At 43.1% G+C, this 26,200-nt stretch overlaps 1 protein-coding gene across 1 annotated transcript in view; it reads left to right on the top strand.

Annotated features, from left to right (window-relative positions):
- CTPS2 (CTP synthase 2) overlaps positions 1-11,161 on the top strand; it is a 145,576-nt gene extending 134,415 nt beyond the window's left edge. The window contains exons 20-21 of the mRNA XM_077816266.1: positions 6,569-6,679; positions 9,471-11,161. Coding sequence (XP_077672392.1) covers positions 6,569-6,638 — 70 coding nt within the window. The 3' untranslated portion in view covers positions 6,639-6,679; positions 9,471-11,161. The remainder of the gene's footprint in view (positions 1-6,568; positions 6,680-9,470) is intronic.
- Positions 11,162-26,200: the final 15,039 nt, after the last annotated feature.

Below are 26,200 nucleotides of genomic sequence, written 5' to 3'. Positions count from 1 at the left end.
TGCCAAAGCCACTGTACAGGGAAAACAGTGGGAAACCTGCTAGGAGGAAACAAACCACTAGGGAGAAAGCTGTGGAGACAGTGCTCAGTTTAAGGTGCAAAGAGGAACTTTGCAGAGCCTGGGAGTAGGATTGAAGAGCAGGGAATGTCAGAGTAACCCAAGAGAGACAGAATCATTTGTTTGGATGTTTATTTGAATTTTCAGTTGGAATTTTGTAACACCAGAAAGGGACTGGACTGGCTGGAGGGTTGGGCCAAGGAAGCCACAGACCACTGCAGAACCAGAATGGCAGACACTAGAGGGTGCCAGAGGGGAACTATCCTTGTAATGCCAAGTCCTGGTTTCAAGGGATGCTCTTGTGGTGCTCTCCCCCACACCAATTATAAACTACTATATCAGTTCAGATCAATGGTCTGTCTGATCTAGTACCCTGCCTCTACCAGTGACCAGCACCAGATGCTTCACAGGAAGATTCAAGAGACCCTGAAGTGGACAATTACAGGAAAACCTATAGGAGAAGTTCCTTCCTAATCCTAATGAGGTAGGGATAGATTCTCAAAGAGGACATAAGTATTGCAACACTAACTCCTAGGTGTCCTGCAGTCTGCTAGAATTTTCAACCCTGACTTAGCATGCAGGCTCCCTGTGCATTGAATGGGGAGTGTTAGGTGTCTAAGAGAGCCATTCTCTGAAGCCTGCAAGCTGAGTGGGGAGCTGCTTAAGATAGCCAGGCGTGAGATGTAGAGGAAAGGGGTGGGAATTAGGGCCCATATGCTTAAAGGGATTTTGGTACCTAACTTCTATTGAGCTGTGCCTTAGGCACTTGTCTCTGCTTTAGATTCTCAGCCATGAACTTGGAGCTAGGTGTCTAAGCCGAGTCAGCCATTTCTTACAAAAAACAGAGACTCCACCCCATTATAGTCAGTAGTCAGCACACTCACCCAGGATGTGGGAGAGCCAGATTCCAGTCCTTGTTCCAATGAATATTTAAGTACTTAAGCAAAGAGGAACCGCTTAAACAGAAGCGACTGAATGAGTCCTACTGCAGAACAGCCCATAGCCCAATGGTTAGGACACTCACCTGGGATGTCAGAGAGCTGGATTCAAGTCCTTGCTCCAAATCAGGCAGAGTGGGTCTCCTCCATCCCAGATAAGCACTCTCGCTATTGGATATTCTAGACCTACAGCTGCATACCCCAACCAGTTTGAAAAATTCCTGACCTGCTGGCTCCCCTCCATCCCCGGCTGCCTTTTGTAGAGGATAGGTGTGCTCTGAGCATGCCTAATGGATCAGGCCTGGCAGGTGATATAGTCAGGGGAATACCTAGTTTGAGAATCTTTCTGGGGATTAGATGTCAGCAAGAGCTCTGATCAGCTCATTAGCTGGAAGATGGCATCAGGAGTTAGGCAGCTTTGCAGGTGCTGACTTATGAAAAGGGAGCCTTACAGGGTTAGGTAGCAGTTTTGTGAATGTTAGTGGTACTTAAATGTTGGTAGTCAGGCACCTAAGTCCATTTGTGAATCGAACCCTGAGGGATTGACTTAGCAGTGTGCTTAGTTAGTTAGTTAGTGGTTGACTGAAGTCTGAGGTGCTATCCTTTCTAAATGTGTTTTGACCATCTAATTTAACTGGATGTTTTCATTACCCAGATAACAGTCTAATGCTTTTTTGAATCCTAGCTTCAGTAGTAGTATTACTAGGCAGTTTGCCTCAAAGGCATCCGAAAACCCAGAAGCAAATCACAACCGTCCCTGCTTCCTCTTTGCTCTGGGAAGGAATTTTGCCTCAAAGGTGTGTCTCTGAGTCATACTGCCTCTCAGAGCTACTCCTGGTGTGGTCTCCTTTGCTCAGGGCTGTGCCCAAAGGCAATGTCTAGCCCTGTGGAAACAGTGACACCATTGGTATAATTCCTGGTGTCTGAGGAGTTCTGGGCAAAATAGGACACAAAAGGATTGATTTTTTTCTGCTGTGTAGTGGAGAGAGGGGAACAGCCCATGGCTCCCTGATTTTCAGCTGCCCAGCCCTGGTGTAAGTTAAAGGGGGCAGCTTTAATTTCTGTCATTGACATAAGGTCCCTCAGAGACCTCTCACCATTGGAGAACGGGGCACAGTAGAACCTTTCTTCCACACCTCCTCTCCACTCCTACCTTCCCTTATGCCAAGAGTGGAGATTTCAGCGGTGCCTCCCCCGCCAGCTCTTCTGCCAGTGGAAATTCCTGCTACACACGGGGAATTCTCTAGGGGACTCTCCAGCTGGTTTAAATTTGGTCTGCACCACAGCAGATTATGTATTGTTTAGACATGATCTTAACTCCCTGCCCCTGTAGGAGCTGAGATACATCAATGGGGTGACACGCTGCAGCTTACATTCATGCCCCATCACCACATGAACACATCAGATGATTTCCATAGTAACACGAACAGGAAATCCTCTCCTCTTAGCTGCACCTAGGCACAACATTGACTGATACATGATGGCGTGTGAGGGGAAAACAGAGGTACAGTAACTCGAATAAACAGATAGGGACATCCCAGGGCTCTAAATATAGGTGAATTTGGTGCTAATGGAACTCTTGCTTCAGTGCTGGGGGAGGAGGATGAGGCTGGATCCATCCTGAAAAAGTATGTATAAAAAACCTGCTCCTACATAAGAGTGTTTCTGCTTGCTATCATTTGGGAATATCTGTCCCCGAGCTCTTGCCCCAAGTGGTATTTCATTTTATTGTAATTCACTGATTTTTTTAAAGTCAAATTTTTCCCTAAATTACTTCCTGTTCAATCAATCCCAAAAGATAATTTGAACCTTAATGTTCACATCCAACAGTCATAAGGATAAGTCATCAACAGGATAAGATGGAATTGTTAAACATAACAAGTAGGCGTTAGGGTCAAAAGGGCTCTGAGGAAATGTTCTTGGGCAAAGCTAATGGCATCATTTTGTTCCAAGAAGTCTTTACTTTTTTAACAATTACTTAAAGCCACAAAAGGCCTGATCCAACTCTCACTGAGTCCGTTAAAACAGTGGTTCTCAAAGCCAGTCCGCCGCTTGTTCAGGGAAAGCCCCTGGCAGGCCAGGCCAGTTTGTTTACCTGCCGCGTCCACAGGTTCCGCAGATCGCAGCTCCCACTGGCCGCTTTTTAAAATTAACAGTATATATGCTGGATGGAGAAACGAAAGGTAGGGCATGTTTCCTGAAACTAATAAAAGTCCCAATATTTGCAAGTGCTAATAGAAAACTTAAAGGCTAAGTGTTACCATAACATGGCAAAACACTGCAATTAATTACTGTACTTGAAAATGTTCTGTATTATACTGTACTGTATTATACACATAACTGTTTTAATAATACAAAGTTTTTATTCCATGCTTCCTTGGGCACATTCAGAAAGAAGTAAGTACAATGGCAACGATGCTCTGATGAAACTGTGTTTGTCTGTGTGCATTTGGCATGCTTGATCATATTGTTAGCAACACTTTTCTTCACTTTAGCTGGTGCATGTTGGTAATGTAATTGTTTCCCACATATTAAAATCCTCAGATTGATCATTTAGTTAGTCCTATATGACCCACTCTTTTAACAAGGTTAATCAACCACATACATATAACACAAAGGAAGTACAGAAAGTTATAGGTTAAGACTTAGGGCATGTCTACACAGTGGAAAAAGGCCCTTTTTTGTGCAAAAACCATGGGAGCGTCTACACTTGCCAATGACTTTTTGCAGTGAAACTCAGAAGTTTCACTGCAAAAAGAAAACCACTTCCACGAGAGGCATACAGCTCTTACCGGTGATGCTTTTGCGGTGATGTGCAAGTGAAGGCATGTTCTTCCTGTTTACAGAGCTTTTCGCTTCCAGAGGATATCCCACATTGCCTAGGTGACCACTCTGGCCAGCAGCTCTGCTGCTCTGATGCCAGGTAAACAGACATCCAGCCCTCCCCCTGTAAAGCTCTGGGAAATTTGAAACTCCCCTTCCTGTTTTCTTGGCAAGTGCTCAGTGATCATCTGGCCAGGTGACAGTGCCCGCTCCACGGAGCAAAGGATCCCCTGCTTGGAGCAATGCTGAGCTACTGGAGCCGATTGGTGTTTGGGGAGAGGAGGCTGTGCAGGGACCCAGGGTGCCCCACAATCACCCCCCCGCCCACAAGACCCATCGTCAAAATGGAGAGAGCCTCACTATGGGATAGCTGCCCTAGAGCGCTGCTCTCATTGGCAATGGAAGTGCTGCTAATGTAAACGCTCTCTGACACCTGAGGAATTAAGCGTGTACACAAACTAGCTCTTTACTTTCACCAATTCTCTATCACTGGTGAAACTTACAGTGCAAAAACTCTGCAAGTATAGACATACCCTTAGTAAATGTGAAAGCAACTGAGGCTTGGTCTACACTTAAAACATATAAAGGTGTAGCTGTATCTCTCAAGAATATGAAAAAAACACAACCCCAAGCGACAGAGCTATGCTGACAAAACCCACAATGTAGCTGCAGCTATGTTGAAAGAAGAATGCTTCTGTTGGCATAGCTAATATCATTCGGGGAGGCAGTGTCTCTACCTCAGCAAAAAACCCTCATTCTGACACTATAGTCTGTGTCTGCACTAGGGGGCTATGCTGCCATAGGCTCCTCTCTCCTCTGGGGACATAATGAGTTACGTTGTTGCAGATTTCCCCTAGCAGTGAAAGTCTGAAATTAAATAAGACAACTTTGCTGTCATATACCCTATTCTACTCTTCTACAATTTTTGTGTTTTAGTTAGGTAATATATATAACATGAACAAGATGAGATTAAGGTCAAATCCAGCACCCTAGGCAAACTGCATTGAGCCCAAGCATAATTTAGTGCAGTTTAATGACTTTTCTAAATTATCTGAACTGCAGTATATCATCTCCCTTCCAACTAGGCTGCCAGTCAGTTCACCAGCTCAGTAGCTGTCAAAGGGGGCTACCAACTCCCTGGTTTTCACAGCACCCCTGTGATCACAGGGAGGTAAAACAGCTGGGGGATACACTGGAGGAGAGTGCCAGGGATCCACCTGGAGTGTTATCTTCTGAACAGGTTTAATTTGGGCATGCAGAAGAGCTGTGATTGAGCCCAAGAGCTCGCCAACCCAGATACACATCCACTGCCATAGGCTGTGCAAGGAGCTGTTCAGCTGAACTCTTCTGAAGAACGTGCAGTCTGTCTGATCAAGACCGCTGTGGCCTGTTTGAAGTTCCTTCAGCTGATCACTGTGCTGCTTTACATTCTTCACCATTTCCTTGTTCTGTTCACTGATAAAATGATCACTAGCACACTAGTTTCTCTCCTGTATAAAACAATGTATTTATAGGAAACAGGAGATGAAGGGGGAAGCTGTTAGGATGTTAGTAGTGCATTGGTAAGGATCTTGTTCTGATGTGATTTTGAAATAGCAGGATTTTAATTTAAATATAAATTAAGTTTTTTGGTCAAGTTAAATAAATAAAAGTGGGCCTTTAATTAGAGCTGGCTAGAAAATGGAAATTCCTTCACATGAAAAATATGTCCAGACTGCGATAAAAGACTCACAGCATGGCCATGGCTGGCCTGGGGCAGCTGACTCAAGCTCGCTGGACTTGGGCTGCAAGGCCATAAAACTGCAGTACCCTGAGACCCCACATGAGGGGAGGGTCGGAGAGCTCGGGCTCCACCCCAAGCAATCTACTCTACTATTTTTAGCCCTTAGCATGAGCCCTGCAAGCCTGAGTCAGTTGACCTGGACTGTGAGGCTCACTGACCTTTTTTGCTGTGTGGACATACCCTTAGCCTTCCCCTATTTCTGGAGGCAGAGAGCTCCAGATCTAGGAGGAGGCAGGAAGGCTGAGTGCCTGAGCTCTTTGCCTCTCTGGTGCTTGGGGTGAAGGCAGGGAGCCCTGAGATCCAGAAAGGCAGGTTCCGGGCTCTCAGCCGTGGCAGTCCTTTTGGAAGGCTTTTGTCAATTTGACTTTCTGCCTATAGGCAGAAGAGTCTTCTAGGAGACAGCTGGGAAGCCATCATTTTGATATGCCCGACAGAAAATCAGATTTTTCTGGCTATATTGAAATTTCCTCCTGGAACATGTGTTTTTTGAAAAGGGCATTTTTTGTTGGTAAATCCTTCGATGGAAAATTCCCAACTCACTCTACTTTAAATTTTTCTCAATTTAAACTCCTTCTTCTCTATTGTAAATTAGAACATTCCTTTTCTAATCTTATGTTGAGAACTTGCTACTCTCAGTGACATCAGTGGTGCTTGCAGTCACTCAGCACTCTTCAGCATCAAGCTGTTAAGTGTTAAGACATAGTAACCAAACAGAAGAATAATATACTGTCAGTATGGAGTACTGGTTCTCATCAGTTACTTAGAACTCAGTTTAGAAAAGCACTTAAGCAGACGCTTAAGTCCATTCCTATTAAGGAAACCATGTTACAATGGCAGTACAGTCAAGCCTGTGCTTACGTCTTTCCTGAGAAAGCAGCACCTTAGTGTGGGTCATTGGGGTTGGAGGGCTTCAGATGAAGCAATTGTTTCTTCTACACCACTCACACAATCTATTCTTTTTTGCTAGTGATAGCTACAGTGACCTCAGTGATGACAGTTCCCCAGAAAAAGAACCTCCTGATTCAGAAACAAGCTGAACCTCCTGCATGAGAGCAGAGAATTGGAGAATGCTACTGAGGTGAACAGGGCCCTTTTGATGCTTCTTTACAACCTTTATTTCTTCTTGACTTACTCCAAGAGACAAAGTTATCTTGGGTCTCCCTCTCACTCCAAATCCCCTCTGAAAACTTGTCTTTTCTCCCTTGCCTGCAGCATTTAATTTCTCTCCCCTTTTGTTGTTTAACTTTTTAATTGTATTATTAAAGTCTGCAGTGTGTTTTGGGTGCAGTTTGTGTGAAAGGTGCTTGACAAAACCAAGTTCTGATAGTGTTTGAAAAGCTATGCTTTATAATTATTCTTTTGTAATCTTTCCAAATATTGTTTTCTTTACTTGTTTGTTACTTTAGCATGCAATTCAAAATGAGTTTGATTCCACTGTGTTGACCTGATTTGGTTTTTGCCCCTCTTTGAACCATTTCTTTGTGTTTTATTTTCTGTTGTCATATTTCTTCCAGAGATGGACACTCAGCCTTAGGACAGTGTAGACACTTCATGATAAATCTCGGTGTTCAGCCAGTGTAGGGATGTGAATTTAGCAAGCTAATATTTTTAAATTGGCGGTTTGTTTGCTTGTATACTCTTGCTAAAGTCCTGTTACTTCTAGTTGTTTGCTTCTTTAACAATAACAGTAATGGTCTCCACAACTATCTGAACGTTTATTTCCCTTGAGGCACCTGACCTTGGCTAAGTCATGGACTGAACTGCAATCTTACTTTAACCATTGAGACTTAACCTGCACACAAGACCTTCTAGATCATAGCCAGTGTGATAATCTCATTCATCCCTTCATTCCGAACCATGGCGCAGTGTTCTTCAGTACCGTTGTATGCAGTTCATTTTAGGTTTCCATTTCCCCAATTTAATCCTCTCCATTTGCATGGCATAACTGCTGACTGCTGTGCCACATTGGTGATTAAGGCTGCATATAAATAAGGTAGACTGAGGCTCAGGAAATGTGAGTTCTGTTCTTAGCTCAACCACATATTTCTTCTGTGCTCTTGAGCAAGTCACTTTGGGTGGGATTCACAAGGTAGAATTAGGTGCCTAAGTCCAATATTTAGACACCATTGCAATCCACAAAGCCCTTGCTTAGCTGTTGCCTAACCTTGTAGGTACCTAAAGTCCCTTGTGCCTAAGTTTCCAACTGTGAAAGTCCTCCAGGTGCCTAAATTTCAGCAGTTGAACGTGTCTAGAGTGGTGTAAGTCCTGACACTGCTTGGCACCTAACTCACACTTAAGCCCCATAAAGATTAATGAACTTCTTCTGTCTTGCCTGCAGAGCATGAGCGGGTAGTGTGCTTGGAGCACAAATAAACACACCCAAAACAGGAGGAGGTGGTAGAGTGTCCCTCTCTCTTACAACTTTTAGTCCAGTAGTTAAAGCACTTACACAGGTTCAATTCCCACTTCTTCCTGAGGTGGAGAAAGGATTTGAACTTGCGTCGCCTACCTCTTAGAGGACTGCCTTAGCCAAGGGACTATGGCATATGCCTGCATAGCTGTTTCTCCAGCTCTCCTGTTGAAACTGTTCCACTGTGTTTAAATAATTAAATAGTCATTGGCATAGGCAGACTGAAACCTGGGTGTCCCACCTCCCAAGTGGGTGGTCTATATAATCACCGGGCTATGGTTATTCTGACTCTGTCTTTGGCTCAGTGCATATTTAAGTATTTATACACAGTGGGACAGCATCACTGGGAGAGATTGAGAGAGTCCTGATCCTAAATGTCCTAGTGCTCAGTAGCTAGGGCTCTTTCCTGGGAGGTAGAAGATCCATGTTCAAATCCTTTTGCCACATTAGGCAGGGGAGGGGGGATTGAACCTGGGTTTCCCCTGTGCTAGGCGTGTGCTCTAACCAGTGGTATAAAACCTGTCCCTTTTTGGCTATCTTAGAAAACTCCCTGCTCAGTATGATGGCTTTTGTTAATTCTATTCTTAGGTGCCAGTGTCCACCATGCATTGTATAGGGAGCTTGGGCACCTAACTCAGGGCAGGTGCCTAAACCCCCTTGTGAATCCCACCCTTCATCTTGCTATACCTCAGTTCCCCAGCTGTAAAATAGGGATAATGATAATTCCCTACCTCACATGGCTAAGGAGGATTAATCTGTATGAGGATCTCAAATACGACGGTGATGAGCAGCTTAAACAAGTCAGTAAAGAAATAAAACACGTCTCACCCCGCCGACTGCCTGGGCTGCAAAAGCAACACTGTGACACTGTGTGTGTCTATAACTGACTTTATGAGATCTGCTTTAGCTTTGACTATGGGTTTCCCAACAGAGTGCATGATGGCAAATCCGAACATGCCATTAATCTAGTTACAGAATTGTGACTCTTCAGATGCAAATTGCTTGCATTAATGTATTTCTGTGATGCTTTAAGCTACTTTGCCAACAGAGTTTCAGACTGAAGAATCTACATTTCTATTTTGATTTCTCACCAGTAGGTACTAATTACATTGTAGAATTACACTAGATGAGCAAATAGCACACAGCTTTACTTATAGGCATAATCAAATTACAAAAGTGATCATCACCTCAGTTATCTTCATTACAATATTAAGATTTTAAGAGGGGCATGATTTCCACTAATCAAGGGTGGATGCACATGGAGACTATATTTGCTTTGGTTTGTTAGCACTCTGCTGAATCTAAGTAAACTTGCAGTTTCTATTGTAAAATTATTTTTACGTCCATCATCAGTTCCACTGGGTACACGGACATTACGGGATTGCCAGCTACAAAAATGTTAAATGGATATGCAGAGAAGGCTTGTACACACACTAATATCTTGCTTCTTTTTTTTTAGAAAGACAAAACAAAATCGAATGGAAGGAAATTCACATTAATTGGTTGCACCATTTTTGTACAGTCTTATTTTTCCATATATGATATAAATAGCATATGATATAGACTTTAAAGCTATTCCAGAAACTTAACTTCCTCACAAAAGCATTTCCCTCCCTGCTATAGATGTGAATTGTTTTCCAGTTGACATTTTCCACATGATATTTTCTCCAGATAATTGCTGTTTGTTTAAAAATGAGACAAAGGACCATCAAATGTTAGCTGTCAGTCACAATAATTGGTCTTGTCCTATGATTTCTGAATGATCTCAGGTGAATCTGCCATAGTTCTTTATCTGTAGCAATCTTTATTTGCACGAAGATTTGGGGTTGTTTTTTAAATAAAATGAAACACAGGGAAAAATGCTTTTGCCTTAGAACAGTAAAATGTATTTTTGTGTGTGTGCTGTCTGTGTGCTCAAAGGTGGGAATGAACTAAAAAACAAAGTTGATCTTATATGTGAGCAGTGGAGAATCATTTCAGTGTTAAGATTATTGAATAAATGTTTAATCCTTTGCGGTTAACATGAACAAGGCGTTATGTTGGTCTATTGTAGTCTTCACGGAGTTTAATAACCGATGCTGAATATGCATGCCTTTTCATTTTGCCTCTTCAAATGCAGTGTCACCATACAGCTGCTAAAATTTGTCTGCTTCTTGCTTTCACCTGAACAGTAATATTTTTGAAAAGCTGATAATACTGAACATAATGCTAGCCTACTAAATTCTAAATGGGATAGTAGAAGGCTTGAATTTATTAGATGCCTAAGAGTATTTAAACACATGGGTACACAATAAAATGTAATCTAGTCAGCTGTAAACAAAACATAAATGCACAGAATTTAAGAGGGGCAGATCCTGGGATCCAGCTGAATTGCACATAGCATATGTCCAGGAAATGGGTACAAAGATGGATTAAAACTCATATTCACACTCCTCTGATCCAGGGGCCACTCTGTACAGAGCTGGTCCCCTTGTGCCCCATTAGAGCAGCCAATGGACTATTCTAACTTATGACAGATGCAAACACCCAGAACTACTGAAACTGCAGCCAGTAATCAGTGTCTTTTAGGGGTATCTTGGCCACATCCTACCTTGCCTACTATCTGAGCAGCACAAGGGCAACAGATGATTCCGTAGTGAGTCTGCCAAGGGCCAGTTAGGACCAGATTCCACCAGTTGTGTGACCATCCAAGGATCTGGCCCATAGTGTGGATCAGCACCCTAAAGCTAGCGTAGCCCAAATGTCTGAAATGAGGTCCTCAAGCGTCACATTTTAATTTTATAAATTAAAAGATTATTTTTTACCCAGGCACACTGGCAAGTGGTATCCTGTGCCTGGACAGTCATCTAAAAAAAGTGATTTGCTTTTTAAATAACTTAGTAATATTTAATTTGTAAGTATGAGCTTTTTAAAAATTGCTTTAGAAAGCCCCAGTTTCTGTTCATTAAGAGAAACCATGATGATGAAATAAGCTTCTAATATGTCATTGTTTTGGGGTGGTTTGCAGATGTTTGCCTTGGAAATAACAGGTATTGTCAAAGTTGATATTACTATATGTCTCTGTGATCTAGAACATGTTGGACGTTTAAGAATGTCTATAACTTTAAAATGTATTTTCAAATACATTAAATTATGTTATATGAAAATGTTTATACACTGTGTTGTAATTTGTCCAGAATATAGCATATGTTGTTTGTGTCTCATGAAAGCATTAAGATAGGCAATATGTACAGTCTGCCTGAATGCAATATTGTCTATCAATGCAGCCATCTCCTGTTAATCTATAAACATATTCATAAAAAAATGACTTATGAGAGTACCCCAGGAGCTAGTTTCCCCACTCAGAAACTTGGTAGAATACCTAAGGCACAGAGGAGTTGTGATTTATTTTTTTTTTTTAAAAGTTAAGGAAGCTAGTGACAGAGTTCAGAATAGCAGCTTGATCACTCAGCTCGCTTACCGTGTCCTCTCCCCCTCCAGACTGTGTTGGGGAGCTGCCCCCAGGACATTGGATCCTGGAGGTCTGCCCCACAATATCCATGAGGAACCCCTCCCTTGTCACAAGCAGCAGCAGGAGGACACGTCCAAGGGTGACTTTTAAAGAACCCTACTCCCTGGGAAAGGGCCAGAGAGCAGGTAGGTGTGCTTCATGGTGTTCAGCAGCAGCCTCTTCCAATTTAACTGGCCTGCTGATGTCATTCTTTCATGCAGAACCACCCTGAAACCAAGGTCCCATGTGCTGGATCCACTTCTCCAGGGACTGATAAGCCTCCTCACCCCCCACATTGCCTCACTTCACCTGCTTTTCACACATCAGCACTGCAAGGTTTGAGGCAGGTCTGCACACCCCGTCCTCATCATAGAGGCCCTGTCCTTCCTCATTCACTTCAGGATTCCAGGTTCCAACACTGTAAACTAAAATAGCTGCCATCCGCTTCATGTAACATGTGTCTGTTACCTCCATTTCCTTTTCCTTGCCGCACATGCCACCTCTGCTCACATTCCTGACCCTTATCTCTACCCTTCCGTCCCCTTGCTGGTCCCAAGCCCACCGTTCCTTACTGTCTTCCTGTCCTTCCCTTGATGCTCTCCTATGCCCACATTCTCTGCCTTCTTCCATCTCACCTCTCCCACTCAATCCACAGTCGCCTGTAAATTTAATGGAACCCTTTAAACCATGAAGATGCTCTAATAACCTACTGTAGCGGGGTGGTCACTCCGCTCCAGCCCTGATGGGGTTAAAACAGCCCTGAAGGGGGCTGTAGCTGGGGTAAGCAGCAAATAGGCTGATTGGGGAAGCAGCCCCAATCAGGCCTCAGTTGGCCCTATAAAAAGGCTGCTAGGCAGACACTGGTTGACACTCTCTCTCTAGCTTTTGAGAGGGAAGGACCTGGCTGCCTGGAAGCTGAGCAGGAACCTGAGTTAGGGCAGCACTGGGGGAAAGGCAAGAGGGGCTGGGGAGCTCCAGCCTGACAACCTCCCAGGCTGCAGGGCCTTGTGTGGAGCCTAAACCAGGTGCTGGGGCTGTAAAGGGGAAGCTCAGAGATAGGCAGAGGCAGCAGATCCTATTCCCTCTCCCCTTGCCAATGATGAGTGGCCATTACAGGCTGCAGTTGGCCCCAGTGAGTGGGGGGCTAAATGATGATTGGCAGTAGGCACTGAGGCAAGGTGGGATTATGGGGTTGGGGGTTCCCTAGGGAGGGGAGACCCAGAGACTGAGGGGATACTGCTGGGGAAGAACCCCCAGACAAAGGGGCACCAGGGTCTGGAAGGGACATGGGCCAGCCATGATGACACTGGCCTGCAGAGGGTGCTCTGGAGCTGGAAAATGAGCTAATTCCCAGACAGACAGCAGGAGGTGCTGCAGAGGTGAGTCCTGCATCATTACACACACTTACTGTAACCCTTGTCCTCCCTTCTTCCCTAGCCTCATAGATAGTAAGGCCAGAAGGGATTGTTGTGATCATCAAGTCTGACCTCCTGTGTAACACAGGCCAGGGAACTTCCCCAGAATAATTGCTAGAGCTTATCTTTTAGAAGAACATCTAATCTTGATTTAAAAATTGTCAGTGATGGAGATCCGACCGTGCCTTTTGCTTCATAGGCACTTGTACATAATGTCTGAAAGTGGATAAGTTCTTCAGGCAAGGGCCATTTCTCTTATGTATTCAGTGAGACACCTACCACATGTTTGAGCATTTTATAAATATTCATCTCATTGCTATGCAAGTGCATATTGCATACAAGAATTAAGTGCTCCCTGCTAAATTGTATTTAACCTTATTCTAGCTATTCTCTTCTACCTAGTGTGATATTTGAAGAGATTAATATATTACAGCATGGACTAATGCAAACAGTTAAATCCCTTGGGTCCAATTCGTATCAAGATATATCCACAAGACATTTTCTTTAACACTTATTCCCTGCTATTGTCAGAAAGTCTATGTCATTTTAAAAAAAAAATCCAATTTCTGACTGTCCAGTATTTGAAATTGCTGTATGTTACCTCTACCTCATCCATCTCCTTTGGGTCATGAGCTCACACCCATCAGTACTTTCAAACTAAATGTAATTGCTACTGCCAGATGACAGGCATATCTCTATCTTTCCCCAAGGAAAGAGAAGGGAAACATACATGTGAGAATTCAAATTGTACACCAGACTGATCCATGAACTGCCACAAACAAAGAGGCTTTGAGTCAGAAGAATATTGACTCTTCAGCCTTTACACATTGCGCAGTCTTGTAGGAGCAGGATTTTATAATTGTATTATAAGAATAGAGTTACTAATGCATGTCTTGATTTCATTTTACCAGCCACCCTTTTTGAATAGCAGAAAGGAATGACCCTCTGGGACATTTGTAGGAATGCATCTGACAGACTGCCACTGTATCTGACAGACTGTCTGTACTGATAAGGCAGGGAGGGACAGACCAGAACAATCCTTATAACTTATTATGGTCACCCTTTCCTTTTAGGATAAGTTATAATGTCTGATATGGCTTCCTATATGTATTACAAATTAGGCACTCTAGTTAAATATACATTTAATTGTTTTTAAGGGTTGGTAAGTAAGACAGTTTATTTTGAATCTCATTAACATAGACACAATACAAGATCCTGACACTGTTTGTATTCTCAAAGGTCTCTGTAAAAAGACTGTTTGCGTGAATGAGGAATGTATGCATCAGGAAAAGATAAGGTGTGAAGGCTATTGTTGTAGCCAGATAGTCAAGGAAAAAGGAGTAAAGAGACTTAACGACACCAGAAAATCATCAACGCACATCCATAATGAAGGAAGGGCAAATTGATAACCCTGAGGTGCAGGCTGGCACCCCTAAAGACAGGACAATTGATTAAATCGGAAACAGGACAAGATAACCCTCTTGGAGGTGTTTTGGAATACTTACATCAAAAGATACACCAATTAAGGAGTAACCTATCACAATCTGACACAGCAAAATCCATAGACTTCAACAGAGAAAAAGAACTATAAGAACAGAGTGCTTTGCCATGGGATTTTGGGTTCGTCTTGCCACTACTCCAGGAGCATCGGATCGTGACCAACAAAGCCTGGCTCCCCTCTGCGACCAATCTGGTTGGCCACTAGATCGATCCAGACTGGTAACTATAAAATCATCAATTGGCAGGACTGTGTGTGTGTGTGTGACTGAAAAGCATATGCTAACTGTTGTATTTTCAATAAATATGGCATATTTGCCTTCTCTCTTCTAAAAGATCCTGTGTGCTTTGTATAGCATAACAGTCTATCCCTTTGAGAGGAAAGGTGAGTCATTATTTATGAAATGCTCTATTGCCGTATCTTCAATCTTCAATGGGTACTGACCATCCCATTCCAAGAGGGCGAAGGAGAATTTATTTTATTTACATTTTTATGTTCCTATTCAATACTTTCAGGGAAACATTTAATTATCACTGTGGCAAGACAGAGAAGACAGTCTACAAAGAAAGAAACACACAACCAAACTTATAGATGGTTGCTTACCTGATTTGAGTTTTGGGGTGTATGTCAGAATAAAAGATAACTTGGGCTCTTGGATGGGGTTACTGTGAAGCAAAGCAATTTGTTTAATGTATTTGTCATAATTCAAAATCTTAACAAAATCCCCTTTCTGTCTCTTTCATTATTTACTAAACTCTAAAGCCTTGCTCTTTCCAACTTGTTCTCTTTGGCTTCATATAGAGGGCAGCTGTGAAGTGGGGAGCTGGCAAGCTAATGAGCTAAGCTGTGTCTTGTTTAACTTGGCCATGTAAGCATTTACTAGCCATTTGTTACTTGGTTGCATTGCTATTATATCTTTACAAGCAGGTCTGAACTATTTCCTGTCCAACTTTATGATCTAAAACACTTCACATGTAAAAGACACACTGTAATAACTTGAAAGGTGACACATGCCTTTAGGGCCTGTTCTGCATGTTGCCAAATGCCTCCAGAGAGTTGCTAAGCTCCTCAGTTCCTACTGAAGTCAGTTGAAGTTTGAAGATAGTCAGCACCTTGTGCCGTCATCCCCTGGGCATGTATTTCTCTTGGAAATATCTGATTTCACAGCTGGTCTCATAAAGTTAAAGCAAGCCAGAGAATTTGATGTAGCATCCAGTACCTCTGCCATAAGAAAGAATACACAGTGAAGGGCAATAAAACAAGCTTTTAGATAAGGGAAACAACTGACAAAATCTGAACAATAAGAGGGGCCCATTTTTTTTTTTCTTCTGTAACTGTTTTGAATGCTATTACAGTGGAACTGGGTTAAGTTGCTAGTTTACCAATCTGGCAGGTCAAGCAAACACAAATGGAATGTATGCAGCAGCCAACCCAGAATGGCTGTGAATTGATAAAGAATTAGAATGTTCTTGTTAGATATAAGAAAGCCTTTAGTGAAATCCTAGTTCCACTGAAGTAGATGAGAGTTGTGCCATAACTTCCCTGAAGCCACGATTTTTACCCCTTGTTTACATACAGCACTTAGGAGAGGCCTATACCACAATCAGGGGGTGCGATTGCTGTACACAGACATACCCAAGCTAGCTCAGGTACGAATAACAGTGAAGCAGCAGACTGTACAAGCTACGTAGGACCTCAGGCAGCTAGCCTGCATGGAAGCCCGTGCTTCTGTGGCTTCACTACTATGGTGATCGCACTAGCTAGATCAAAGCTAACTCCCATGTCTACAAGTTCTGCATTCACACCTCTGTTTACAGTGCAGACATAGCCTTAGTTCATTTACCAGCCTGGAGATAAAAAGAAAAGGAGGACTTGTGGCACCTTAGAGACTAACCAATTTATTTGAGCATGAGCTTTCGTGAGCTACAGCTCACTTCATCACTTTTTGCGAATACAGACTAACAGGGCTGCTACTCTGAAACCTGCAGCCTGGAGATGTAACCTCTTTGGGCTAGTGTAATTCCTGGGAACAGGCTGAGCATGATAACTGATAGAGTGGCAAAAAGGTGAGTTTGCCTGGAGACTGAGGGGTTAATCCAAGCCTGCTGCAGTTCCTGGAAAGACTCCCATTGAAATCAGTGGGATTTGGATCAGGTGCTAAGAGCTGCTTTGCTAGTCTTACTGCTCATTGCTAGAGAGCACTTCTCTGTGTAGACAAGAGTGGGTCAAATCCTGCACTGACTTACACCTTGTGCAACATGCCTGAAGCCAATAGGGGTTGTACTGGATATACAGTAAGTCAAAGCAGGATTTGCTCCATCAAGAGTGTGGCACTGAATAGGAATGACTTCTGGATATAGTTAGTACAGAGGTTCCCAAACTGTGGTCTATGGTCCTATGCTGATGAATCTCCTTCTAAGTGTCCAGGCTTTTAACTGCAAAGAAGAAATCTGAGGTTTGAAAAGCAGCTTGAAATGAGGAGGTGGAGGCAGGCTGTCTCCACGGGTGGCTGTTTCCATATGAAAGGAGGAGAGGAAGCAAAAGGTCAGAGAAGGGAGTGAGGCAGTTTCCATATGAAAGGAGGAGAGGAAGCAAAAGGTCAGAGAAGGGAGTGAGGCAGCCGGGGCAGTACATCCAGAGGAACAGGAAAGTTAGGGGCCAATAGGATGGAGGTATGGAGTCGGGGTCAGGAGAGTCAAGCAGCAGGGAATCCTGTGCTGGGGCAGAAAGAAGAGGAACATATACCTTCCTAACATAACTTTCATGTGGAAGCAATTGCTGTAGTTGCCCAGGGATATTATCAGATCACAGATGGGAGAGGAGGCATGAACAAAACACTCTCTCCATTACGATATGGTCAGTGCTATGACAAACATGATGAGAACCCTGGTGTAACTAGACTGACCCGATCTGAGTGTGGGCCCATCTGTTGCCTCAGTTACCCCTCATCTCTGAGGAGTCTCGTGCCATCAGCGCAGTTCAGTTACTGAAGTGACTAAGTCACATAAAAGCTCCCTGCTTCCAGAATAGCAGCCCAGTTCAAACAAATGTAGCCAATCTTCCATCCCAGTCTCACTAGGCACAGTCCTTTCCCCACAAGTGTCCGTCTTCTCTTCCAACACTAACCCTTCCCCTGGGCTCAGCTCTAGCCTCGCCTAGGCTCCAATCAGCTTCTCCATCCCACTCCTTGTTTACAGGGGTCACTGCATCACCTTGCTAGGTGGCAGCACAAACAGCCTCTCAGACCTTCCCTTAATAGCAGAGGGAAGCACAGGCACAGGCTGGCAGCATAGGAAGAACCCTTGCCCACCATCTTCTATGACATGTCTGGGGACTCTCAGTGAAGAATGAGGAAATAAAAAGAATCTACATTATATGCAAGGGACTGGGGTAATTCCTTTATAATTATTCAGAGGCTGTCTTCACAAATATCTATCACTTATCTGAAACAAACTCGACTATTCCCTCCTTTTGAAGTTAATTGTCAGTAGTAATTCAAAGGGTACTGAATTTTCAGTCTCTTTACTGAGTCTATATCATTAGTTTTAATGCAATTTTTTTTAATACCAATTAATTTTTATATAGCTCCTCCAACACAGCCCAAAACTCTCCCATTGATGGAAGAATTAATCCAACACTGCTGTTCCTTATCTTGCACAAGTGGATCATCTCTGATATAAGCACTGTCTGGTTTCTTAAGATTAAAGCATTGCATACTTACATAAGGAGTGAACCACAAACTGCACTAATGATTGTTTAAATGGCTCTGTTAAAATGGCTCAAATGCTGCAGGATCTAATGGCAAAACTTTGCCTAGCCTGGGGGAACTTTCTGATGGAATAAAATTTGTTGAGCAAGCTGCCTTGCCGCATGCCTTTGTATTTTGTGCTTTTCAGTTTTGTTTGTACACACGGTGCTTTATCTCAGAATACGTTCTCAGTACTGTGCGGCAGATTGATTGCCTTACGAGGCCGCTGCTTACATCCTGTCACACCTTTGGAATCACATCCTAGAAAAATAGTCCTGCCTGCATTGTAAACCGCATTCGGAGCTGCAGGAGTTCAAGTGTAAGGTTAGATTTCTGCCATTTGTACCTGAATGGGCTGCACTGGAAGGGCGATTACAGCAAAATGGTTTGGATAACATGAGAACTGACTCAAATCTTGGCCTAAAACTTGATTCATACCCAGACTGAATCTTTTCATCATTTGAAGGTGATTGTCTAGTGTGACCACCTGTGTACCACAACTCCTAGAACCTCATCCGATAATTCCTGCATTCGGCCCATGCCGTCTAGAAGTAACTTAGCCGTTAAAACGGTTCAGTCGCCTCTTTAGTCTGAGTGATCATGAGATAGGTCTGCTGCTCATTTGAACATTGTGGATTCTACACTGAGAACCAAAGTACATGTTTTGGGGTTTGAGTGCCAATGTTTTCAAGGGATGGATAGCTGGCCTCATTTCCCCTTCTTGGTCTTAACTAGCTAGATTGCTCTTCTAATTATCTATGGGCTGCTGGCAGGTCTGTCCTCAAACCCATCAGGTACCTTCAAGTAAGCAGATGGCCTACCTTCATTTTTCAGCAGTAGGACTAACATTCCCTTTGGTGTACTGGGCTATGAGATGAGGTTTTTGGAGAGATGTTTTCTCTTAATAGATGATGCTTGCTGCATCACTTCTTCTGTCCAGTCATTTTCCCCGCTGGTTCATTATAGGCTGTGCCAAATTCTGTATTTATAGAGTAGGGCATTCATTGGTGCATGCCATAAAAAAGATGGAGAAAAATTGTTCTCTCTTGCCACAGAGGGCAGGACAAGAGGCAATGGGTTCAAGCTACAACATAACAGATTTAGATTAAATCTCAGGAAAAACTTCCTAACTGTCAGAACAGTAGGACAATGGAACAGCCAAGGTTATTGTAGGAACTCCTTTACTGGAGGTTTTCAAAAGGAGGCTGGATAATCATCTGTCTTGGATAGTTTAAACACAACGAATCCTGTATCTTAGTGGGGGTTAGATATCCTTGTGCTTCCTTCTAACACTATGGTTCTATGACTTCTGAAGATGAATGATTAATTCCTGGATTGCATAAGTATATGCTGGTTAATTTTATCTGTGGTTATCATCAAGCCTGAGATGGTCAGGACTCAGGACAGCCAGGGAAAGTGATTCTTGTACTAAGGGGCAAATCCGGCTCCCATCTCTGCGACTGAGCCATTTCCCCTGGCAATGAAATTGGTGTGGGTTTTTGTGTGTTCACAGGCTGGATTTTGGGGAGCTGTGAAGGGATGTGTCTCCTTTCTCCCCCATGGAATGTAAAGCCCAACTTTGAGAGTTTCCTGTGCAGCAGAGGCAGAGTGGGGCCAGAGAAACTGCCTCCATATGGATTGCCCAGTTCCCCTCTGGCTCCCCACAGCAAGGGCGCACTGGTGCGGTACAAAGCTACTTCTGCTGTTGGGCTGAAACAGACTCCCCGCGTGGCTCGGCAGCTGCTCCCCAGCCAGTGGGGAGGATCTCTGTGTTAGTAGTTTGGTTCTGTTGTGTCCTCTGGCCAGTTGTCTGTGTGTTTTAGATTGGTAGGGATTCTGACACCTGTCTCAGCTTCAATGGCATCCAGCTGAGTTTGGTTCTTCAGCTCACAATCCTGGACAGGATAGAGGAGATGGTGCCTGCAGACGCTGGTGACAGGCATGCAGATTCAATTACTTCCCACAGATGTTTAAATTTGCTTTTTTTAAGAAGCCAGTTTGCACCAGATTTTATTTTTCTTATTTATAACAGGCACCCTGTAGATCTGCCAGGCCCCTGTCTTGCTTCCCTGTGGCAGGCCAGTTCTTTTAGCAAGGGCTCTTTCCTTGGCCTCACCTGCATGAACCTTCCCTGTATACTCAGCGGCGTGGTGGGAGGATGAGGGTGGAAGGTACCATTGCTCAAAATAACATTCATGCCTGAACAGCTCATTCATTCCTGAACAGCTTTCACCTTGGAAAATCTTTGGCTTGCTCAAGGCAGCACAACATGGAGAGCAGGAAAGATTTTACCTCACTAATTTATGCTGAGAACTGGAAGAGATTCAGGAATTGGTGTGAATGACAGTTGCGACCTGTTGACTCTCAGCTCCCTCCCATCTTGGACTACTAGTTCTTGCTAAAAAACTTGGGACTGTCTGTTGGCTCAGTTGGAGTGCATCTTGCAGTCATTTGCTCATCTCACCCTCCCATTGAGTTTTTCCTCACCCAACTATGATTTAATTCCTTAACAGTCTTATTCATGTTTTTCTGACAATAGGAAAACCTCCCCCTCCTGGGACCTTACTGAAGTTTTGGCAGGTTTAATGAGAGCCCTCATTTGTACCCCTGGCAACCTGATCCCCATTGCACTGATCTATGAAAACTTCCCTTTTGGTAGCAATTACAACAGCAAGAAGAATTGGAGAAATACTGGCTTTTGTGGCAGGGCCTCCGTTTATTGTGTTCCATAGGGATAAGGTATCATGCAGGACCCATTCAAAGTCCTTACCTAAAATAGTAACAGATTTCCATTTGAATCAAATGATTCATTTACCAACATTCTTCAATAAATCATATATAATGTAATCAAAGAGACACTGGGCCGCATGCCTTAGATGTTATCAGGGCGCCAGCTTTTTATTTGCCAGGGATCAAAACCTTCAGGACTTCTCAAAGCTTTTTACAGCATTTGCTGAGAGAATGGAGGGTCAAGCGATATCAGCCCAGAGATTCCCCAAGTGAGTGTCAAGATATATTGAGCTAGCTGGTTTAGATTCCCCCTCCCTGCTCAAATTAGCACACACACTCCATTAGGGATCAGGCAGCTCCTGCAACTTCTTTGCAAAGCATTTCCTTTCAAACAGTTGCAGGGAAGCTCCATGGGGTTCAGTCCAGCATTTTACTGAACTTTAATACCTGGTTGAAGCATCTAGTCCAGCCTGCTGTGCTAAGGCAGGACCAAGTAAACCTAGATCATCCCTGACATATGTTTGTTGAACCTGTTCTTAAAACCTTCAGTGATGGGGATTCCATGATCTCCTTTGGAAGCCTATTCCAGAGTTTAACTACCCTTATAGTTAGAAAGTTTTTCCTAATATCTAACCTCAATCTGCCTTTGTCAAGGTTCCTTCCCCGCTCTGAACTCTAGGGTACAGATGTGGGGACCTGCATGAAACCCCCCCCAAGCTTACTTTTACCAGCTTAGGTTAAAACTTCCCCAAGGTACAAACTATTTATTTATTTTACCCTTTGCCCTTGGACTTCCACTGCCACCACCAAATGTTTTATCTGGGTTTATTGGGAAAACGTTGTTTGGAAACGTCTTTCCCCCCCAAAATCCTCCCCAAAACCTTGCACCCCATTTCCTGGGGAAGGTTTGGTAAAAATCCTCATCAATTTGCATAGGTGAACACAGACCCAAACCCTTGGATCTTAGAACAATGAAAAAGCCTTCAGTTTTCTTACAAGAAGACTTTTAATAGAAGTAACAAGTAAAAAAAGAATCACCTCTGTAAAATCAGGATGGGAAATACCATGCAGGGTAATTAGATTCAAAACATAGAGTATCCCTCTATGCACAACCTTAAGTTACAAAAAAGACACACAGACAGGAATATTCTGATTCTATTCAGCTCAGCTTAATTTTCTCAGCCATTTAAAGAAATCATAATCTAACGCATATCTAGCTAGATTACTTACTAAAAGTTCTAAGACTCCATTCCTGTTCTGTCCCCGGCAAAAGCATCACACAGACAGACACAGACCCTTTGTTCTTCTCCCTCCTCCCAGCTTTTGAAAGTATCTTGTCTCCTCATTGGTCATTTTGGTCCGGTGCCAGCGAGGTTATCCTAGCTTCTTAACCCTTTACAGGTGAAAGGATTTTTCCTCTGGCCAGGAGGGATTTTAAAGGTGTTTACCCTTCCCTTTATATTTATGACCGCCTTGCTACAGAATTTTTGTCCAGTCCTGTCAGATGCTGAGCCCTTTATGTCCCTTTAAAGTCAATGGGAGAAATCCTGGCCCTGTTACAGTCAATGAAACTTTTGCCATTGACTCTACTGGGGGCAGGATTTCACCCAGGGCATACTCCAGTTTTTCTTCAGAGCAGTGCTGCCTGGTGGACAGAACATTGGACTGGGAGACATAGGTTCTATTCCTGGCTTTGCCCTGCTGGGTCACCTCCCTGTGCCTCTGTTTCCCCATCTGTAAAATGGGGATAATGCTGCTGACCTCGTAAGTAAAACACTTTTAGATCTACTGATGAAAAGTGCTGTAAAGGATCTAAGTATCATTATTTATTCATTCTTGATAAAAAGAATGAGAACAAAAGATCCTGATGGCAGGAGGGCCCTCTGTGGCTTATTAGCATAACCAGATACATAGTTCTGATACTTCTGGCAAAGAATAAGTTTATTTAATACCATGTCTTGTGAAAACATAGTGGGAATAGAGAAAGTAAAAATCGGGGGACTCTATATTAATACATTCTCTTCTGTTTAAGTGGGAAATATGTCTAATGAACAAATGTACTGTATGTCCCATTGTTTTATTATTTTTGCTAGTCCCAAGTGATATGTCCTGGATGAATATCAAATGTCTGTGCTTTCAAGGGAGCAGCATAGTGTAGATGCAAGAATCTATAAGAAAGCATTTTCATTACCTCCCTTTAGACACTGTGGGTGTGGAAGCCTAGAGTTAGCCCCATGCATCTGGCTTTATTGCAACATTAAGTTTAATCTTCTTTCTTGTAAATTTTCAGTGCTAAACAAGGAATAAATAATAATACTGAGAATTCTCAACTCCCAGCAACATGAGATCAGCTTGTGATCGATTTATTTTGCTCACAAGCATAGCTGGATGAAGAAGCAACAAAAAGGAACATAAATAATTATCTCTTCCAGCAATATCTGTAAATTAATTGGGACTTGTTGTTCAGAACTACAAAAATGAATAATGGGTACTTCAGACAATGATTGCTTTTATCCTTTCTTGCAATGTACTTAAAAGAATATATGTGAGTAATACAACCTCACTACCTGTGTATAATGATATCAACAGTCCATTAGATGATCAGCATGTTCTGTATCGAACTTTGAACAAAGAACTTTTTCCAGAAAGCTGATAATTTTCAGCTAAATTTAGTGGATTTTAGATGTGTGGCTTTAAAACAAAACATCTTCTGGCTTTGGATAAGAGTTGAATTGGAAGCATGATGATATATGGAAAACTCTTGCTAGAGAAACTCAAAAGTCTGACGCTGAACTGGATCAGACGTAACAATGCTGGTTGGTTTTTGATTATTAATATTTTATAGCACCCAAGATCCCCACTCAGAATCAGGACGGTGTCTGTACAAGTGGACTTCACTCTGCTATGGACTGCTGGTTTAGTGTTTAGCTGTTCCTGCTTTCTGATCCTGATTCTTGATCTTGACCCTCCAGTTTGTCTTTCAATTCTGCTCTCCTGGTGTTCCAACCTGGCCTGATTCCCGGTAATTGGGAATCTTGGCCTCTACCAGATACTAACCCCTAGGCTAGACTGCCCATACCCCAGCCCTGACACCTTCTGCATTAGGCACTGTACAGACATGACTCAGTCCCTGCCTCAAACAGTTTATAATCTAATTAGGCAAGATAGATAAATGGCTTCTGTCCATTGACTGTAATGCTGCAAAAAATTCTAGTACAGTGCTTCAAAATAACATAAACAACCTTATTTTCAATTTCCATTTGGCATGTTAGCATAGAGAGAGGTCCCTTTTAATTGCCTAATTACAGATCTGGGCATTTTATTTGAGGAAATGGGGCACATTTGACAGTTGGACCATTAGTGCTATATCTACTATTTATAAAACACTCCCATGCAGGCCAAATTACACTATTACCTTAGTTAAGAATGAGCCTTAAAATAGTCTTATGTTGCTAAGACTAATAATTTGCCCGTAAGATTATTCGTACTGCAAAAATGTTGTTTTGTTGTGTTATGTGGCTTTCTTCAGCATGCTGCTTATCACACCAATTCTGACTTGTGTGGGGAGGGACAGTAGAATAATCATTCTAAATGATACATATTAATTGCCGTCCTTAGTGAAAACAATATTGAATGGATGTTCTAGTGTCTTTATTGTCTGGAAGATACAGAAGTCTCTCAGTATAGGATTTCATCAAGCTATCTCTCTAACTCTCATTATAATATGTCTGTTAAGAGGCCAACTGTATGCTGCTTGCATATGGGTCAAGGTTTTCAAAAGAGCTTAGTACACCGTGAAACTCTGGTTATAAGTGTCACCAGGGGGATGCTGGGTGCGGAGCTCTTTGGAAAATCCAGTTCTTAATGCAGGCTGGGGTTGGCAGTGAAAGAAAAGGAAGCATAAGTGTGGTTGGTAAAATAGTCTTAAGCTGAAGTAGTCTGAGACCTTAGGCATAAGGAAGTCAGTGCTTTAGGGTTGAAACTCCTCTAGTATTTCTAGAGTTTGAGGTTAAAGAGCTAGTGGCTACTTAAATATCTTACTACTAGCACCAGTTCCACTTGCCATCTTTCATTGGATCATGTTGAAGAGCAGATTATTCCCATTTCACTGTCAAGCTCTGCCCTCTGGAGGGAATTGGTATGAACAGGTATTTCAGGAAGAAGCCTCTCTGACACCATCAGTTGTGAAATTGGCTAAAATGACAGAGGAGACTGGTACTAGAAGGAACAGAGAAATGAGACCCATGGGGCTGGTTGGTATGATCATCTGTTTTGATGGTTTTAAGAGATGCTAGTGTGTTCAGTGCTGTATATGACACACAGAAAAAGTTGGAGCAAAATTCGGGGAGTTGTAACAGGATGCTGCAGGGCCCTCTTGGCGCCTGCCCCGTTGGGCTAATAAAGTCACTCAGAGACCCTGGGTTCAGTAACCACTGGTGTAGTTTATTTACAGGTTGTGGTCCCACCACCTTTTCTCCACACAGGTAGCCCTTTACCACCCGCGGGAGGGAGGAGCTACCTTCCCGCTTCCATTCCCTGTCTTTTCCCTTTCTTCTTGCTCCCCCTCCGGCTTCCTTCTGCTGAGGCTTTTATACAGCCCCAATCTAATTAGGCAGCAGCTTTCTCTGCTTCCCCAATCAGGGCCAGGTGGTCTAACCAGCTCCAGTTCACCTCCCTTAATTGGAGCTGGAGTGACAGAGGGCTGGCTAAGCAGTTTCTGCTCAGCGCCCTGTCACAGGCGTGATTTGAAAACCAGGAGAGTGGGGTTTTGAACTGGATCCTAGCATGAATGAGCGTTGTTTGAGGATGGAAGCATGGGAAGGCTGGCAGTGGCAAGATGCAGTAGGGCTGGTTGGAAAATGCTGAATCTTTCTGCAATTTTTAGGTAGTTTTTTTGTCAACATTTTTGGAACTTTTGGCTTAGTGCTGACATACACATCCTGGGTTCGGGTGAGCTGGAGCCAGAGGAAGCCATAAAGAAGCATGCTGAAGTAGTCAAGGTAAGAGACAATGAAAACAAGGAAGAGGATTTCAGCACCAGAGATAGTCTGGGCAGCGGGATGCATAGTGGAATGTACTAACTGCCGCCTTATTAGGCAGTTTGAACAGTTTCTTGTGGTTGGCGTAACAAGTAATTGTTGAATACTCTCAGGGATAGTGTTCTGCTTGATCGTTATTTAACACTAATTGCTGTAGTATGTCAGATCCATGATTGGCAACAACTCCATAGCACACTAACCCAGAGCAAGGATAGTCAAAGTAATTTAAAACTATTGTTACAAAGTTTTCCCACTGAGGGCCATACACC

Source organism: Eretmochelys imbricata, chromosome 1 (assembly GCF_965152235.1).
Source record: "Eretmochelys imbricata isolate rEreImb1 chromosome 1, rEreImb1.hap1, whole genome shotgun sequence".
NCBI lineage: Eukaryota > Metazoa > Chordata > Testudines > Cheloniidae > Eretmochelys > Eretmochelys imbricata.
The sequence above is the reverse complement of the archived record's forward strand: the minus strand, read 5'-3'. Positions and strand labels throughout refer to the sequence as shown.